General features: G+C 31.1%; 2 protein-coding genes across 4 annotated transcripts in view; one reads left to right on the forward strand and one right to left on the reverse strand.

Annotated features, from left to right (window-relative positions):
• Positions 1-1589, reverse strand: part of goe (gone early) — a 45569-nt gene extending 43980 nt beyond the window's left edge. For 2 of the 3 annotated variants that reach the window (XM_065508670.1, XM_065508668.1), the window contains exon 1: positions 837-1589. The gene's annotated coding sequence lies outside the window, so the exon portion shown is untranslated. The remainder of the gene's footprint in view (positions 1-836) is intronic. The other variant, XM_065508669.1, reaches the window with a different exon arrangement.
• A 4163-nt stretch (positions 1590-5752) lies between these two features.
• Positions 5753-18466, forward strand: LOC135959255 (inositol polyphosphate-4-phosphatase type I A). The gene is made up of 12 exons (XM_065510373.1): positions 5753-6017; positions 11027-11329; positions 12896-13052; positions 13128-13393; positions 13955-14274; positions 14334-14573; positions 14811-14911; positions 14970-15139; positions 15204-15390; positions 15454-15754; positions 15825-16824; positions 16890-18466. Exons 2-12 carry the CDS (start codon positions 11212-11214, stop codon positions 17993-17995), a joined length of 3966 nt encoding a protein of 1321 aa, XP_065366445.1. The 5' UTR covers positions 5753-6017; positions 11027-11211; the 3' UTR covers positions 17996-18466.
• Positions 18467-18474: the final 8 nt, after the last annotated feature.

Below are 18474 nucleotides of genomic sequence, written 5' to 3' on the forward strand. Positions count from 1 at the left end.
TAAGTTGGTGAAGGGTATATAAGATTTGGCACAGCCGAATATAGATCTCTTACTTGTTTTTATTTATTTAGTTTATGGATATTATCCTTACAGACTGAGTGTTAAATTAAATTATACAATTCGGCAACACTCTCGTTTACAGCAACAATGTTTTCAAGAGACCGACCATAACCGACTCAGTTTTTTTAAAATATGTGGACCACTCTTCGAATGGTTGACACATTAGGACCTAATAATGATTAGGTCGCTTTCTCGACTGAAGATTTTTCGAAGTTTGCTAGCGGTCTCAGCATAACTTTCCAAATTTTTGTAATAAGTTTTCACAATTATAACGTGTTGTTCTTTTGTAAAGCGATCCAATTTTAATAATAAAATTTTCCAAGATCTGGCATCTCTGACAGAGTATTAAATGAAGAGACATGTTCCAGTCAGTTTATGGGAGATACACTTGAATGGACCGGTTTCCCCGGCATTTGACAGTCACTTTTAAAATAACTAACGTCGATATTGTTGATGTTCTGTTTTGTTATTGTGTAAATACATATGTATGTGTGAGTGAGTTTTTTTACGTTCATACATATTTTGGTCGTTATTTCAATTTAAAGAAAGAATGTCACACAAGTCTGGTCTTCTGTGGTGTGCTTCACGTCTTTTTCAAACATAAAACGAGATTTTTGTCACAAAAACTAAAGGCACAATAGTTTAACACACTCAACAGGTAGTTCTAGAAACTGGCTTGTTGGCACTACTAACTAGAGTTTGAAAAATCTTTATGTAACAACTATAAATATGTATGTCTGTACATACAAATATACAAGTAAAATTTTGTAGATTACCTTTCTATGCTATAGTTAGTTAGTTAGTTATCCACAAATATTTTAATAATCCACTAGTTCAAAGTAACTATTTACTTGATTTGCACTTTATTACAATTTAATATTTTTTGTTGTTTTCTGGGTCGTATTTAATAACTACTACTCCATTACCAGCCAAAACACTATTAAATTATTGGCGTTTGCACTTTGAGACTGACTTTCTTCTTTCGTTATTTACCTTTATTCATTCACTTTTGAAAATTCTCTTATTTGTTGTATTGGCTTTTTGTAATTGTTTGGATTTTGGATTTCTCTTATTACATTTGTTTTAGCTACAATATATCCGAACATATACGCATTTTTAGCATAATTATTTTTGAAGCTGCAAATAACATTTTAACACATTTTGATTGCGTACTGAAATGATTCAAATACTTAATACTGAAAATAATAATGAACTAGTCATTAATAACACTATGTTAATATCTTTATGTTATTTATTTATTTATTAGTATTTTTGTTGGTATTTGTTAAAGATCATATTAAAATGTGCTTGAGCACTTGTTAATTTTTTTTGTATTATTCTCGTTTTATTTATTTTTTTCATTCAAATACAATGAAGTAAATTGAATATTTTAATTTGCTTTTTTGTTGTTGTTTTTTCTTTTATTATGTTTAACAATTATATTTATTTTAACACAAACACATTCACAAGTTTGACGTTTCGTTTTCTTTTATAAAATTTCTACCGTTTAACACGTCATTATTGGTTGATCAACCACTGAAAACTGTTTGTAAAGGTTCTACAAAAAGAGACAGTTGTTGTCTTTCACCGTCTAGTACTTTTTTAAAACACACAAGTCCCACTATCCGAATAAGTACACTGTAGTTCTCTACAGTTAAATGTGAGGAAAAGAGAATAAAATAATTGATCTTTTTTGTTGGAAGTTGATTTTTGTTTTAGTTAATGAGAAACCAAGTGCATCGTAATAATAATCTCTGTGTTTAGTTTAAGATACTGGAGAAACATTTAGTACAAAGTACTTTTGTACATACATACTTAAAATAGTACTTTCATATGTAATTTATTATGGGGATTCATGGGGATATTCAAGTTTTGATATAAAATATTTTATGATTATTTTAAATTTAAAAAAAATTTTTGTTTTTTAATTTTCTTTTTTTTGTGAAAAAAAATTCGGGTAAAAAATATTTTTTCGATTTTGACCCATTGTAGGTCCAACTTACTATGGTCTTATATACATCGTTGCAAAGGTCTTTGAAATATCCATCATTAGATATCTATATTGTCTATATTAATGACTTAGTAATCAAAAATCGAGGTTGTCCTGTTCATTTGTCATTTGTGGACCGATTTTGCTGATTTTAAATAGGAAAATTCTCAAAAGCATGTCTGACAGAATTATTGAAGATTTGGAAATTGAAGATTTGGAAATAAGATTTGGAAATAAATTCAGAAAATTTATTTCAACAGACAGACGGACATGGCTTAATCGACTCCGCTATCTATAAGGATCAACTGTATATATATAAGTTCCCTTATATATATACAGTGGCAAGTCAATTTCTTTGAGACCCATTCCGAAAATTATTTTAATTTAATTTTAAATCCCAAAGAACCGAATGCCCTTCAGATAGTGGAATACATTAAAGAATATTATAGTTCGAATCGAAAAGAACCAAGCTAAACATATTTAATTCCTGTATAAAGAGTTATCTCTTCTTTATGGATGTGAATTGTGGAATGCAGCGCAGAAGGATGTTAACTCGCTACATGTCTTCATAAATCGCTGCCTACGGAGAATTTTAAAAATATTCTGGCCAGTTACGTTATCAAATGAAAGGCTATGGGTCCAAACTTCCCAAACCCCCGTACATGTCGAGATCCGAAAAAGAAACTGGCGCTGGCTAGGGCATACTCTACGTAAGCCCATTGACGATGGCACAAGACAAGCTATCGAATGGAACCCGCAAGGAAGCCGTAGAAAAGGAAGACCACTATGAAATTGAAGCGGACAACCAACACAAGGGCTGGAAAGAGGAATAAATTTGTTATGGCCCTACGGGAACTTATTTGAAAAAGGTAACAAATTTGCAGACTTGTTTCAATTTTTTAATTTCTATGTCAACGTCCAAAATTTCCAAAGTAGAGTTGCTCATTTTGTGGTATTCTGAAATTATGTTCATTCATAGCTTTTTGGAACTTAAAGGATACAAAGTATACTGACAAAGCTTTAGGAAAGGAAGAAGATTTGTTGTTTTAAATAGAAATAATTACAGGAGCATCGTAAAATGAGATATAAAGAGTGAGTCAGAAAAAACTTATACAAACTTTTCCAGCGAAAACTTATCCTTGGTCCATCAAATTATTATTTTTTTAATCACTTCAACTTTTAAAACTATGTCAGATATTATCTTTTCTAAATCATTAACTTTCAACTGTTATTTTGGTCCAAATGTACAGCGAAAAAATATACGTGAAAAAATAATTTAAACTTTTCAAAAAAAATTAATATTTACCTTCAAAAAATATCAAAAAATCTGAAGGTTAATCGTCACACTGTTTCAAAAGCCATTAAATAGTATAAGTATAAGGAAGACAAGTTCTAACAGATATAGGAAGGCAAAATAAGTCGAACAACTCTTTCGAAGAGCACTGTTCAGAATGTTCCAGACCGCAATGCGGTAAAGTAAACTTATAAGCAAAAGAACGACCGAAAAAATGAAGGACAAATTTTAAAAAAATACACGTGTTGTGTGATAAATGATGAAACTTATGTACTGGTAGACTTTTCACAACTTCCGGGTCAAGATTTGTTTGTGGCTGATGGACGAGGTAATGTAAAAAACGGCTTTTACATTGCTTAAAACAGCATATTTCTTGCCCGATTTAGCATCATGACACTATGGAAAAAATGCCTTTAGGTGCTTTTCAAACAATAATGTAAATTTTGTACCACAGAACGCAAATCCACCCAACTGTCCAGATCTTCGGCCTGTGGAAAGGTGTTAAACTCTTGTAAAAAAGAATTAAAGAACACAGAAAGGTAACCCAGAACATGTCCGATTTTAAGCGTAAGTGGGCCACCTCGTCCAAAAAGGTAACGGAGGCAACTATAAAATCTTTAATGGGAGGATTTGTGTTATTGTAATGATTAAAGCTGGAGTTACACACCACGCGCTTTACGATTTCTCGTATTCTACATGGCTGTCAAAAAAGTAGAATCAAACGCTTCAAGTTACAAGTACAAAAGCGTAGACTGTCTTGACGCGTAGAATGCTTAAAGTAGATCTACATTCTACTTTTATAAGCGCCACAAGCGGCGCACGAACATGTCAGCTGATTTTAACAATTTATATTTAATGTGTATTTTTCAATTTTAATAAATTAAAACAAATTGAATGGTGAAAAAATAAATAAAAGCTGCAGAAAACGCGAAGTTTTTTTTAATAATAAAATAAAAAATTGACGTTTAAAAAGCATCGCATGTAACTTGAAGCGTAGAATGCAAAGTAGGTATGAAAAGCACGCAATGCTTTGTGGTAGTGTGGACCTCCAGCTTAATGAATTTGTGCAATATTTGAATAAATTTACGTATTTTTGACAATTTGTTAATATTAAGTTTTATTTAACTTAATATTAGCATTACTAGAATCTAAAAATTTTAATACCTTTAATCTTCATTTGTATTAAACACATTCTACTTTGAAACGCTTGTGAAACAATGAACAAAATCGTTCATACAATATTTCATAATGTGTTCATTTTAATAAGTAATCTGATTATTATTAATTGGGATTTAAGCTTTATGTCATAAACCCGCTCTATATCATTAATAACACCCAAGGTTTATTTCTGGTTCGAAACGTTATTTTTCTTGTGTAATTTGCACTTAACGCGATGGCAACACAGGTTTAACTGATAAACATACTTTTCACGAAGCATACTTTTAGGCACATTTTAATTTAAATACATTTTATACACAACTCTGTATTTAAAGAAATATGGCATTCTTATTGGAGCACTTTGTCAGGGTTGCCGGTTTTTGTGATTGAGGGATGTAAATGAGCTCCCAATATTGATTTAATTATAATCGATTCCTTTAAATTAAATAAGCTTATTTATAATAATTTATTTTATATAAATTATAAAACAGTTTTCATGCTCTAGCCAGTAACGCAAATAAGTCAATTAAAATGAAAAATGTTCAGCAAAACTACAAAAAAGTGTAATATTTGGAAAACTATGACAATATTTGAAAATATATGTTCAAGTCAGTTACCCCCTGTCTATACTTGACAAATATTTATTATAACAATTAATGACGTTTGTTGTCAAGACAAAGTTGTCTGTGCAAAAGCACTAACAATTTTGTCATAACGAAGCAATAATACTAATAAATGGGGACTATACTGGATAATTATTTATCATGACAACGATTTTGACGTTTATCATGATAAAAATGTTGAAATATAAAAACCTGTGTAAAATTAAACATATTTAAAAAAATAGTTTAAAATAAATTTGTTTTGGTTACTTTTTTGCATTTTGGTTATTTTTATAAACATACTTGGTTACAAATATTCTTAGGTTGCGGCAACACTGCACACAGCTGTTTCAAATCAAAGTAAATTAATAAAGTAGACTCAGTAGAACAGCTGACTATTTTTTTTACTTTGGTCTGAACTGTCAATTCACTTGTGGTTGTTGTGGCGAAAAATACAACAAGCCCAAAAGCAAAAACAACAACAGGCAACTTTGACAGCTCAGACCTTAAACCAAAAACAAAATTGCTTGTGGTTTTTGTAAATGTTGTATTTGTTGTAGTACTGTCGCTACTTTATTAATTTACTTTGTTTCAAATGAATTTCTTCGACACAAAATAGTTGTTACAAGTACGTTGGACGAAGAAGTGCGAATTTTAAAGTGTACACACACTGTGTACAACAATGCTTGAGGCATATTGGTGGAAGAAAAGTGGAATTAAATATTCTGAAAAAAAAAACTAAAATAGAAAATATCAATCTAATTAATAACAAAGTAATTGCAAAGATATAAATTACAAATCAAGAGATAAGATAATTGTGCATATAATCAGATTTAACAATCAAAATTTTCTCATGCAATACATAAAGAAAGGAATAAATATTCTTTGTTAAACAATAGTTGATGGAAAAAAGGTAATTTTGTATTGGTATTAAACCAACAAGCAAAGCTAAATATGACACGGTAATTAAATAATCAAGTTTATATTATATATTTATATAAAAAATGACTGCATTACATCTCCCTTTTTTCTTTACCACCCTACAACCTCCATCCCATTATGCATCTGTATGTATTGATTTCCCTTCCTCTTGTTCCTAATTTTGTAACAATAAAAAACAATCCGTTGATCTCTTCTGTCTGCTAAACCCATCGACACCTTCATGTATGTAATAGTTTTTCGTCACATGCAGTGTTTAATTTCACATTTATTCCAAAAGAGAATTTAACAAAATAATAGGTACATAATAATTTTAAAGATTATGTACTTTAAATTCATCAATTCTATTGTCTACATGTTGCCAATGTGGCAGTGGAATGGTAGCTCTATGTATGTTTATAGTTTTTGTTGTATGTATAAATGTACTTTTTCCTAATTAACTTGTTTTTTGTTTGGATTTCACATAATTTTTATTAATAAACATTTTAGTGGTTTTCTTTTGTGACCCCTTCCTTCGACTACGTATTTTTATTTTGACTTTTTCATTCTCCACAACCCATTTCTTTTACATTCACATTAGATATGCCCTTAAAAATAGATTTGCTTTGTATGAGTGTTATACTGTTCATTAGTAGCTAAAACGATCTACAGCTAAATTTATGTGAGATCGGATAAATATAACCCGTGCCGTAAATAGATTTACAATAGAGTTGTAAAATTCGGTAAATAATGGTACTTTTTCGTTTATCTTAAAAAACTTCCGTATTAAAATAATATTTTCTAAACATTTGATGATGTTTACGAGCAACACTTACCTCGACATAAAAGAGTGATGTTGAGGGTGTGGTAGCTAATCCCGAAAATGCATTCAAATCTGCCGTGTGTCTAAATATAACTTTTTCAGTATTCTTTAAATTTATGAAAATTTAATTAAATAAAATTGTATTTCTAAGGAAATCAATTTTTTGAATTGAATCAGCATAAAACGTTCGACCAAAATAACTACTAATAGGTACTCATTTGAAATAAATCTATAAATTATTCTTTTATACCTTGTTAGAAATTTTCACTAGAAGATAAGATTTATTTAAAATGTTTAGAAAATATGATTTAATAGGGAATTTTTTAAGATATCCAAAAAAGTACCATTATTTTTCCAATTTCAGAACTTTCAATCGATTTCCTGAACGGGTTATATTTATCCGATTGCACTTAAATTTTGCAGTAGTTAGTTTTAGCTATTAATGAACAAAATAAGGTCCATCCAAAGCAAATCTATTTTTAAGGGCATGTCTAATGTACACATGCATGACTTTTCCGTTTTCACTAATCACTTTATCTACGAGTAAGTTGATTTTTTGTGTTTTTGTCTGCCAGTTTGTCGGTCGGTGTTTCTGAGGTTTTGCCCACTTTAACATATCCAATTTTCGTAGTTTTTATTTTGTTAACGTTGTTCATTTCATACTCTTGTCATACCCACAGAGTGTAAGGTGTTAAACAATTTGTATGTATACATTTCCATACATGTATCTTTTCCTCCATGTCCATTTCATGCTTTGGCAATTTGTTTATTTATTTTGTATACTTCTGTTACTAATTTATGAATTATTTATAATAACACATGGAATTGGTATGGTTTTAGTTATTTTGTATATTAGTGCCCATAACTATTCAATATACCTACTATATACAACATGTACGTATGTATATCGTCACCTAAAATGTAAAACAACCTATCTAACATTTTGAAATTTTAGAGCAGACAAAAAGTAGTTTAAAAATTTAATTTTAGCAAAAAATTTGTTTATGAAACAAAAAGTCCTAACTACATGGAAGTAATTTTAAAGAATGTTAACAAAAAACAGAACAATATATTTTTGTATAATATCCGACTTTTTCATAATAATAAAGATTTTTGATTTTTTAGGGCATTTTGAATCTTAGGTGACGATATGTAATATTGTTTTTACATTATGGATTTGGCCGCTATGCGAGCCACCATTTGGTTCCGGTACTTATATAGTAAGTCAGAATTAATTGGGGATTCACACGGTCTGCTATTGGGTCATATTGTCCTAATAAATTTTTGTTGTTTCAAACAAAAAAATTCTACACATATACAAATTTTTGAAGTATGTTTATTGTTTTGTCATAAAATATCACTTTTTTGTTTGAAGCACAACAGCAATTTATTTAAACTATCATAATATATTCGGACATTATGACAATATGACCTAATAGTAGACCGTGTGAATCTCCCATATATATATAGCGAATGCAGAATAAAAAAAATTAATATCGAGGGCCTATATTCAAAACCCTCTATCTTTGATTTTCACGAAAATGACTGTAAAACAGCCTTCATATATGGTGTGAATTTTATAACAAAAATGTTTTTTCAGAATGATTTTCAAATATTTTTTGGAAATAATTTCTTCAACCAAACTTCAAAAAAATTTACAAAAGCAAAATAAAAACATTTTTTCTATATTTTTTTTTTTTTAATATTGTACTGAACCCGCTGAACCCGATCCGCGTTGCTGGCCCTTACAATAATTCTGTTTTATATTGCATCTCGATTTGAATATAAAGTGTCGGACAAAAAAAAAAGCACGGACTCCCCCGACCTGACATCGCACCCGAAAGACTAAGGCAAAAGTTGTAGCAGATATCTATAAGTACAGTGGCAAGATATGCCCTTAAAAAATGAAACGGATGTATTTAAGGCAAATGGGATAATATTTATGAATTCATCTTAAGGACAGGGGATATACGTTTCTTTTTTTTTATTTACTCGGGAGCAAACCACATACAAAATATGAATTTTCCAAATGTAAGCCAGAAATAGTCAACGATTGGCCTTATGCTTTGTCGTTGGAAAACTTTGGTATGCGTGAAATCATTACGTCTTCGCATTTTAATCTGCCACCGATGATTGTTGCCTCAATTAAATTTGGAGAACGTTTGCATAATTTTGGCGCGTTTATGTTGCGGAGAAACATTATCTGTGATCCAACCTTCAATGTTTCAGTAGCATAATTGAGGCTTGTTCTTCGTTCATTACTGTGTCAATCGATTTGTATTTCATTGTTTCGCCAGTCAGTGTCATTAGCGGTATAGTGTAAAAATTTGATTTTACAACGCCCCTCCGCCCACAGACCGAAAATTAAAAATCTGAAGATTTACTGAAAATTTTATAAAAATCGGTCCAGCCATATCTCCGGAACCAAAATGCCGATTTCGTGCAAACTTCACATAAACCATCTACCATCGCCAACGTACCCTGAAATTTTGGTTGAAATCGGTCGACCCGTTTTCGCAGTTAGTGGTTGGTGACATCAATACACTTCTTTTTATATATGTATAAGATTATTAGACGCAATCTTAACACATTGACTGCCAAGGCACTTTCAGCAAATAAGATGCTGGGGGCCACAGGATTTTCTTTTGAATTTTTTATGGGATACTGAGTTAGAAAAAATACTCAGTACAAGTTCTGAAAGTGATGAAGAATGTGAAGATTACAGTTTTGATGAGAAACTTCCAGACAACATCGAAAAAATTCTTAAAATCTAGCACTATTGTCTGACATGGCTAGAGAGAATAAAAGTCGTGTCGGACATATGTGTCCGACGTGGCGTAAACCGCATAGTGCAGTGTCACACATATGTGTCCGACGTGGCAGTCAATGTGTTAAATAAAATAAGTTATATTAAATAACCCCCATTAACACGAACTCTGGTTATGCGTTAACTAATAGTTATATTGTCGGTTAAAATTATTTTTGTATGAAATCTGTCAGTAAACTATTAGTTAATACATAACCAGCCTTTGTGTTACTGTCACGTTAAAAACTGACAGATGGCATAAATGAAATCAAAATAATTCTGATAATCTGATCATTTCATACATACACATTGAATATTTTTGAAAAGCAAAACCCTCTATCTGTCATAAAGTCCACAATAATGAAAAAATTTTAAAAACCAATATATGTGAAATTCTGTAGTTGCTTTAAACAATATTGTAGAATACCGAATTTTAATAACTCAAGTAATACACGAAAAAAACAGTTTTTTGGCTCTCCTGAAAAGTTGTGTTTTTCAAGATAGAGGGTTTTGAATATATATACATAGGCCCTTGAATTAATTTGAAGCTCAGATTCCTTCGTGCTAACCCTTTCATATTAAAAAAATCGAATTTCAGATTTTTCCGAAAAAACGACTATTATGAAAATAAAATAATTGTTGATTTTTTTTACAAAATAATTAAAAAATCAAATGGATATATTGTACAAGTATTTGTGAAAAGCTCTAGTTGCTTGTATAAACCACGTAATACTATTAGCTTATGATAATTAAAAGTTATGTAAACTTCCCACGCTTATCTCAACACTGCTGAGTTTTACAACCAAAATTGAAAAAACAATTGCAGACACATTGTCTTTTAACAAACAAAAAAAAAAAAAACTATTACTTCTTGATGTCATCATGGCAGAACAATACAAGGTAGATAATTATTAGAGCTTACATGTGGTTTTTTGTTGTAACAAGTCGCTGCAATTTTTTGATTTGTAGGCGAGCGGTCTAAAGAAGCAATCATGACTTTGCAATTATATTGAATTTTTCATGTTTTGGTTGTGATTAGTCGTTAAAATTCTTGTCTGTAAACGATGTAATTTTAAAAGAAAATATAAAAAAGAACGATATGCAAGATACATACTGCAGTATAAATATACCTTTTTGAAAATCAGTATAAATATTTAAGGTTGATTCAAAAAAAATGTACATAGTATATAAATAAATTGTATTATACTATATAATGATTAATTTACTGATTATAAATACTCCAAGACTCATACCTCGTATGTATTTAGTTTAAAGTAACATAAACACTGAATGCAAGTTTATTTTTAAATTGTAAACAATTTGCTTTATCTGTTTCATATGAATTAATTTTTCTTTCATTGCTTTTTGTTTTCAGCTTTTATACTTCAAAATTAAACACTTCAAAGTTGAGCGTTATAATAAATGTAATGACACTTAATTAAGAGTTGATCGACACTCTGCTACTGTTGAGACGTTATTGAGATTATTTTGGCTTGTGTTTTATTGGCCAAATTTAGAATTTGTGGCGATTCCACATACTCCACATACCAGCACCAAAATATGCGTTTCAATAAGGCCGAATTAGCGACTTTGGCCTCAAATCCCACAACAAAATTTGAAAAAGAAGGACTTTTAATCATAACTGAAAGACAAGAGGGTTTCTTTCGCAAAACAGATGGTAATTATAAGCATGACAATTTTAATAACTTTATATACATACATATATCATCAATATTACATGTATTGTGTATTAAAAGAAATTTTATGATTTCTTAAGCTACAATAACATGTTAAAAATTTACAAGATTATTAGTGTATCATTTCAATAATTTATATAATTACATGTGCATATACTAGTTAGTGTATAAATTTATTTACTACACAATTCAGTTACGAATGAAGCAACATTTTCTAATTTCGAAATTGACAGTACATATACTGTATATTGTTTGAAACAATTACTTTTTCCATATTACAGATAAAATAAACACTGCAACTTTAATTAAAGCATTTAAAAAAACGATCAACTAAATAAATAATATACTATTGCCCAATTCACAATTGATGTCGTAGTGTTGTAGCGTTGTATGTCATAAATATTTTTTAAACTAATTTTTCGAAATAACAACAAATTATTAGGTCTGTTCATTTACTTTCCAAGTAAATACTTGCAACGAGAGAATAAAATCAAAATTTACAGAATTATTCTCTTAAATTCTCAAAAATAGTAAAAAGTAAATGAACGCTTTTCCAGTAACATTTGTTACTAACTAGTAACAACTTTTAGTTATTGAACAGAGCTATTAATAAACAGAATTACGACATACATCGATACAACGCTACAACACCAATTGTGAATTGTGCATATATATTAGAGTGTAAAGGCTCTACTCTAAGTCTACCTTTTACCTAAAATTGTTTGATTTAAATATATCTTTAATCTGTTAATGACGTTTTTTTCCTTACACGTAATTTAGAAGATGTGTGTTGACGAAATTAGAACATTTTATTGTACTTATTTTCTATTTTTTACTGACTTTGCACAATTGCAGTATTTTTGAAAAGTGGACTTGACTTAATTCATTTAACGAAATAAACAAAATATGTGAATGTAAAAGTTTTGTACTCATTCTTACAAGCGGACTATAAGCTAATGACATATAAATATAGCTATATTTTAAACATGCCGATAATAATGGAAGTTGAATAAATAAATTTGTAACTAAAATTAGATGTCTTTGCTAAATTCCGACATGAGATAATGTTTGGTTTGACCATTTATATATTGTTTAATTAAAATGTTTTAAAAAGTAACTCACTGAAATATGTATGTATTTAGTATTCGGAAATATGTACATTCATATCAAGCAACAAAAAAACGATTAATTAAGTTAATTATTTTAAATATTCCACAGGTTCTGGAATAATTGAATTTTTTACAAAACTGTATTAAATAAACATGTCCATGCATGCATAGGTAATGACAATCAACACATTTACCACACACACACACAAATAATTCACTTTATAATTATGTAGTTTAATAATAAATTCACATTTAAAATGTTTTCTATTTATCACTGCTACAATATGTTTACAAGAATTTAAGGCAATATGAACAATTTGCTTCACTATAGAATAATAAAACACATACATATGTAATACACTGTTTCTGAAGCCCTCCTCTACAAATGATTGTTTAGTATTTAATTTAACTCTTTTTAATTGTCTTCATTTTTTCCAGTTAACTATCCTCGTTGGTGTAAATTACGAGGCAATTTGTTATTCTATCTCAAAGATCACGATCCACTATCACAGCCGGTCGGTGTATTGGTTTTAGAAAATTGCCGTCCTTTAATCCGAAGTGAAGAAAGGGAATTTGACGGTTTTGTATTTATATTAGGAAAGTTGAAATTAATAAAAGATAAAAAGTAATTTATGAATATATGTTGACGTAACTCTTTTATTTTTATTACAGAATTCGAAGGCAGTTTACCTCAACGTATTTCAACACGCACAGCCAAAGAACGCCTAGATTGGGTGAAGAGCATTCAGTTGGCTTCTTACTCTTACTTGAATAAACAAATACAATATTTGGAAGATCAAATAGCGATAACTATGGGCAATCGCATCGAAAAGGGTTTACCCTTATATGCGCCCGCCAATGACGCTACCTTATTGGCTGGCCTTTTAGATTTGAACTCTGCCAAAAGTTCGAAGGCAGCAACAAACGTCGAAGAAGGTGATCTTATACAATTTTAATTTTATTTCATTAATTCTTAAGTTACTTAATTAATTACTTTGTTCCGAATTTATAATTTTGTTTTTGTTTCTATATGAAATTCTTGTGTTGTGCCTTTAATTTGTACAAACTAGTTTAAGTTATTGATTGAGAAGCAGGGAAATTGGTTTGGTTGTAATATATTATTCATACACATGCATACTACAAAATATTAATTTTATATTATATATGTATGTATGTACCTACATTCGAAACAAATTTAATTTAACAAACATTTAATTCAACTCATATACTATTTAGTTTATATGGTTTGTCATTTTGTATGGTTTTGGTTAAAGAATTTGTCAAGTAAAATTATCAGTCTGAATATTTGTAGCGTTATTTTTTATTAAACTACATATTTTTATAAGAGTTGAAATAAAAAAAATATTTGAATTCTAATGTTACTAAAAAAAAAGAGTTTTTAATTGTTAATTTTTTAAAGGTAATCCCCAAAAGTATTTGCTTTTGCAGTTCTTTAATTCTAATTCCCCTTTTTCTTCTACATATTTAAATTTGCAGATTTATCGGAGATACCGATTTGTGAATCAGCTTTATCATGCGATAATTTACCATGTGCTGATAATGGTCGTCTGCCCTGCCCAAGGGTTGTGTGTGCTGTTCTCATCTCGGGAGATGACATAATTTGGCGCGATTATGCTCGCACCGAAATTATAGAAAATTGTAAAAATCCCCAATTTCTGTGCACCATAAATTTTAGAAATAGTGATGGTTTTAATGCCGATACTCCCCTTAGATTCACAGTTTATGATGTTCGAGAAAAGGTTTCCTCAACCTCGGTACCCATCGGGTATGCTGAAGTTGTTTTGGGTGCAATTCAGGTAACATTTTACACTAGATTTTAAACAGATGCTATATTTTGATATTATGAATACTTTAGGATGCCACGCGATTTCGCATACCTTTAAGATCTGTACATGGTGAATGTGGTTTCATAAATATTGCCTCTTGGGCTCCAGATACTGATAAACAACTGCAACCTCCACCGCGGTCTACCACACAGGTGTTTGAGCAACAAACTAAAGGTCATAGGCGAACACAATCGTTGCCACCAAAATTAGGAGTGAAATTATTTGTCCCATTTCAAGGCAGTATACAAAGAATATTCTCGAATCCAAAGGTCAGTATGATTTTACAGAGAAACTTGCAATATTTATATCGCAACAATTATCAGTAAAATCAGGATAAATATATTCAAATATGGGCGAAAAAATCTATTTTTTCTGATTAGAAAAATTATTCTTTCGTTGATTGATATTTTTGCACAGTAAAGTAGGAGAGAAGTAGTTTTAATAGATCTGCTCAAATATTAAGATATAATCAAAATTTTAAATTAATAATTTTATATGTATTACAGATACACACTTATCGGCTTAACTCCAGCCTAGGTGCAGATATTAGTGTTCATGAAACATTAATGGAATCAAAATTGTGCTTTAGCATACCACAACAATTATTGTAAGTAGAACAATTTTATAACTAAATGTTATAGTATTTAAACAAATAATAATTGCAGATCTATTTGGATTTTACGCGAAAAAGAATTGCTGCAGGAAATTTCAGGAATGGGTGAACTGGGTGGCCAGTGGAGACGTAAGCAAATGGATTTACTGGACAAACATCTAAAGCTACTAAATGACTATTCGCAAGCTAAACAAAATCTACAACAACTTATAAAGGAAGAAGGTGAGAAAACGAACATGAAATGGTCTAAAATGTTTAGATTACATCCATTTAAATATGATTTTAGGCTCTTTCTTTAAAAAATCATCGGTAAAAACCGATGAATCTTTGGAATTTATACCAGTGAATTTACATTTGCAACGCATGTGGTCGCAGAATGACTCTTTGAATCGCACTGGTGTTTTGGACATCATGACGGTGGGAGCATTTACTAGACATGCCGGTAAAATGGGAAAAACAGGAGGTTTAATTAGGTAATGTCTAGACTAAAACCACTTTTTCCAGTGATTAATAAAATTTCTATATGAAACTGCTAGACTTTTACAAGAAACCAAAGAATCACCATCGAAATTTGAAGTAAGCAACAACTGTAAGGTACAAGCTGCAAATGATGCAGTGCAGGCTATCAAGCAATTACGTAAAGAGATTGTCGAGATCATGTCTCAATTGCTGACATTGGCAAAGCAGAAAAACCAAAAGGGCATGATGCCTTTGTGCAATGAAATGGTTACAAAAACCAAAACCTTATTAAATATTTGGGAGCCAAATTTAGTAGAAGAAGCCTTTTCATTCATAGAACAACATCGTATAATCGAAGAACCAGATAATGTTTTAATGGTTAGTACTCGCACTTCAAATATTTATTTAAACTTTTTGAGTAGCAATTAATGAACAAACTTTTTTTTAGCCCATGTCACCTTTTCGCAAGATCACTCAACAGTTGAACGATTTGGAACTGAAATCACCCGAATTAGAGGATTTCTCCACTCCAGTTATAGCGCCACCCGACCTATGGCCTAGAGCAAAGACTCCAACAACAAATAGCAACTACAAACTTGTGCGCTCTAACAGTTTGACACAGTTGAAGAATTCACCTTCATTGACACTGGATATTGATGCCATACACAACCTTCAGTACACAGTACGCGCTTACAATGAACAATTGCAAAGAAAAGCCAAACAAAAGTCCTCACAAGCCCAACAAATATCCCAAAGCTTTGAAGATGATAACGGCGAAGCCACATTCCAATCACTTCCAGTGAATCTTAATTCAAATTTTGAGTACAACGAAAATAATTTTGATGAAGAAGGCGAAGATCAATTGAACAATACGTCCATCAAACTCATTGATTTGGATGAAGCACATTCTAGTCAGGCTGGAGGAGAACGAGCATCAAATTGCTCCAAACCTATTAAAACACCCCATAGGACTGCTAATATGGGTGGGGATTATGATTATGAATCAACCAACTGTTCAGTTTTTGCCTCGTCCCGCAATGCACGATTTTTAGACACAAGAATGATGAGTACTTCTCCTTCGGCCAATTATTATAGGCCCACCGAAGAGCCTGAGCCTCTAGATTTAACTCAATTAAATATTGAAGCAAGTGTCATGTGTTTAGTAAGCAAAATCAAGTTTCTATGCGGTCGCTGCGGTAGTCCAGCAATACGATTAAGGCATCCTAAAGTGGCCATGAAAAGGTCAGGATTTAGCAACAACCCAATTCCAGATGTTGTGGACAATGGAAATTCTCAAACAACATCCTGTGATGACAGCAAAGAGGATGCCGAACGAGGTCATTCTCCCAATGGAAATAGTAATGGATTAAATTTGGATTTGACTCAGCCCATAGTGGCAAATGATAATCAGACATCGTCTACAAGGAAGGGAAATAAATTTACTGATGGTAAGTGTTTTGCTCTTCAAAACTAAAGCATATCTCTATAGCATTCACTACAAACATATTTTTAGGTCTTGACTTGTCTCTTACTACCGATTGGGCTTCCGAATTGAGGCCATCGATGCGTAAATTAAGACATGCTATGGATGGTCTATTGAAAACAGCTCGTCTCATACATTCAGTGCAACGTTTGCAGCAGAATATGGATAGAATTAGTATAAATCTAGAAATCATGTATAGAAGAGATGTTTGTTTCTCACAGGCGTTAACTGCACTTGTCAGTGCGTTGATGGCTAAATTGTGGGGCAATGAAATAACTCACAACTTCATTAAAATTCTATGCGACTTGGGTCCTCTGGCCTACTTTGAAGGTTTACTGTCGCTGTACGGCAGCGAAATAGACATGTGGGGTGACATGTGTATAGCAATCGAAGATTTATTGGCTGTGGACTTTGTGTTAGTGCGTTGTAATTTACCAAACAACGATCAATCGTCCATTCCAACGCCACGCGTAAACGGGTCTAGGCAATCTTTAAGTATTCATCTACCAGTACCCGAACATGTCTATGCTCTTTTACCCACCAAACAAACGGTCAACTTTAAGGTAACACCAGTTTTCTTTAACATTGGCATCAACGAAAAGGCCACACTTGCCGAGGCTATGGGACGCACCCGAGAGCAGCATCGTTCCAATTGGGACAATTATGTACGACTCAAGCAGTATTATTCACGTTTCCGCAAATTACCTCTACAAGCACCAGAGACGCCTAGTAAGAATGAACCCCATAAACCAGCCTCTGAGCTATTATTGAATCTTTTGAATTTTATGGAGGAACAACTGAAAGCCAATGTCTCGAAAAATGTTAAAATTTTGCATTTAGCCGAAGACGCCTGTCGCCTGATGTCTGGGCTGCGTTTTACTTCCTGCAAAAGTGCCAAAGATCGCACCGGTATGTCCGTAACGTTGGAACAGTGTCGAGTGTTGGTACAAGAATTTCAATTGCCTGCAAAAAGTGTCCCATATGTTTTGAATACCATGAGGAGCGAGGGGTGCCGCATGGATAATGTCTATAAAAATATTGATAAACGTAAATATGCTTTCAATTTGCCTCAAGTTTTAAGTTTGCCAGCCATGTATAGGCCACCGGTTGGAGCTTATGGCAAGGCAGAAACTTAAAGTGAAACATTACGAAATCTCCCTCAAACTAGTTCTTAACTGAAAATGTTTATGATGAAATTACGCTTAAAACCAACATTTTAAAGCACGTGTACTTTTAGTTTTAAACAATCACATACATTTAGATTTAAATCTAAATTTAAGGATAAAATGTTGTTACAGTGTTGCATATTCAAAATTTGGTTGACCTGTTTATACAACATTTTTTGTTTTTAATTTTTGTTAAACACTTTTATGTAAAAATTTTAATTTATTGTTAAACTATTTTAATTTATAAAAACTACTCTACAATACTTTTTTTTATTGTTTTAAACATAATTTTAAATGTTTTTAACGAAAACGTTTGTGCCAAATATTTAATACCAATTATAAAATGTTAAAAATATACAAATATGTATTAAATCTCATGATTTCCGGGTTAATGAAAATAAAAAATAATAAAAATCTAATACAATTATAAAAATATACTCAGTTGAATT

This window comes from Calliphora vicina, chromosome 4, assembly GCF_958450345.1.
Source record: "Calliphora vicina chromosome 4, idCalVici1.1, whole genome shotgun sequence".
NCBI lineage: Eukaryota > Metazoa > Arthropoda > Insecta > Diptera > Calliphoridae > Calliphora > Calliphora vicina.

Coding starts and splice junctions, on each gene's coding strand:
- LOC135959255 (XM_065510373.1), top strand. CDS start 11,212: ATGCGTTTCAATAAGGCCGAATTAGCGACTTTGGCCTCAAATCCCACA. Junction 14,574..14,810: donor GAATATTCTCGAATCCAAAG/GTCAGTATGATT, acceptor TATGTATTACAG/ATACACACTTATCGGCTTAA. Junction 16,825..16,889: donor GGGAAATAAATTTACTGATG/GTAAGTGTTTTG, acceptor ACATATTTTTAG/GTCTTGACTTGTCTCTTACT.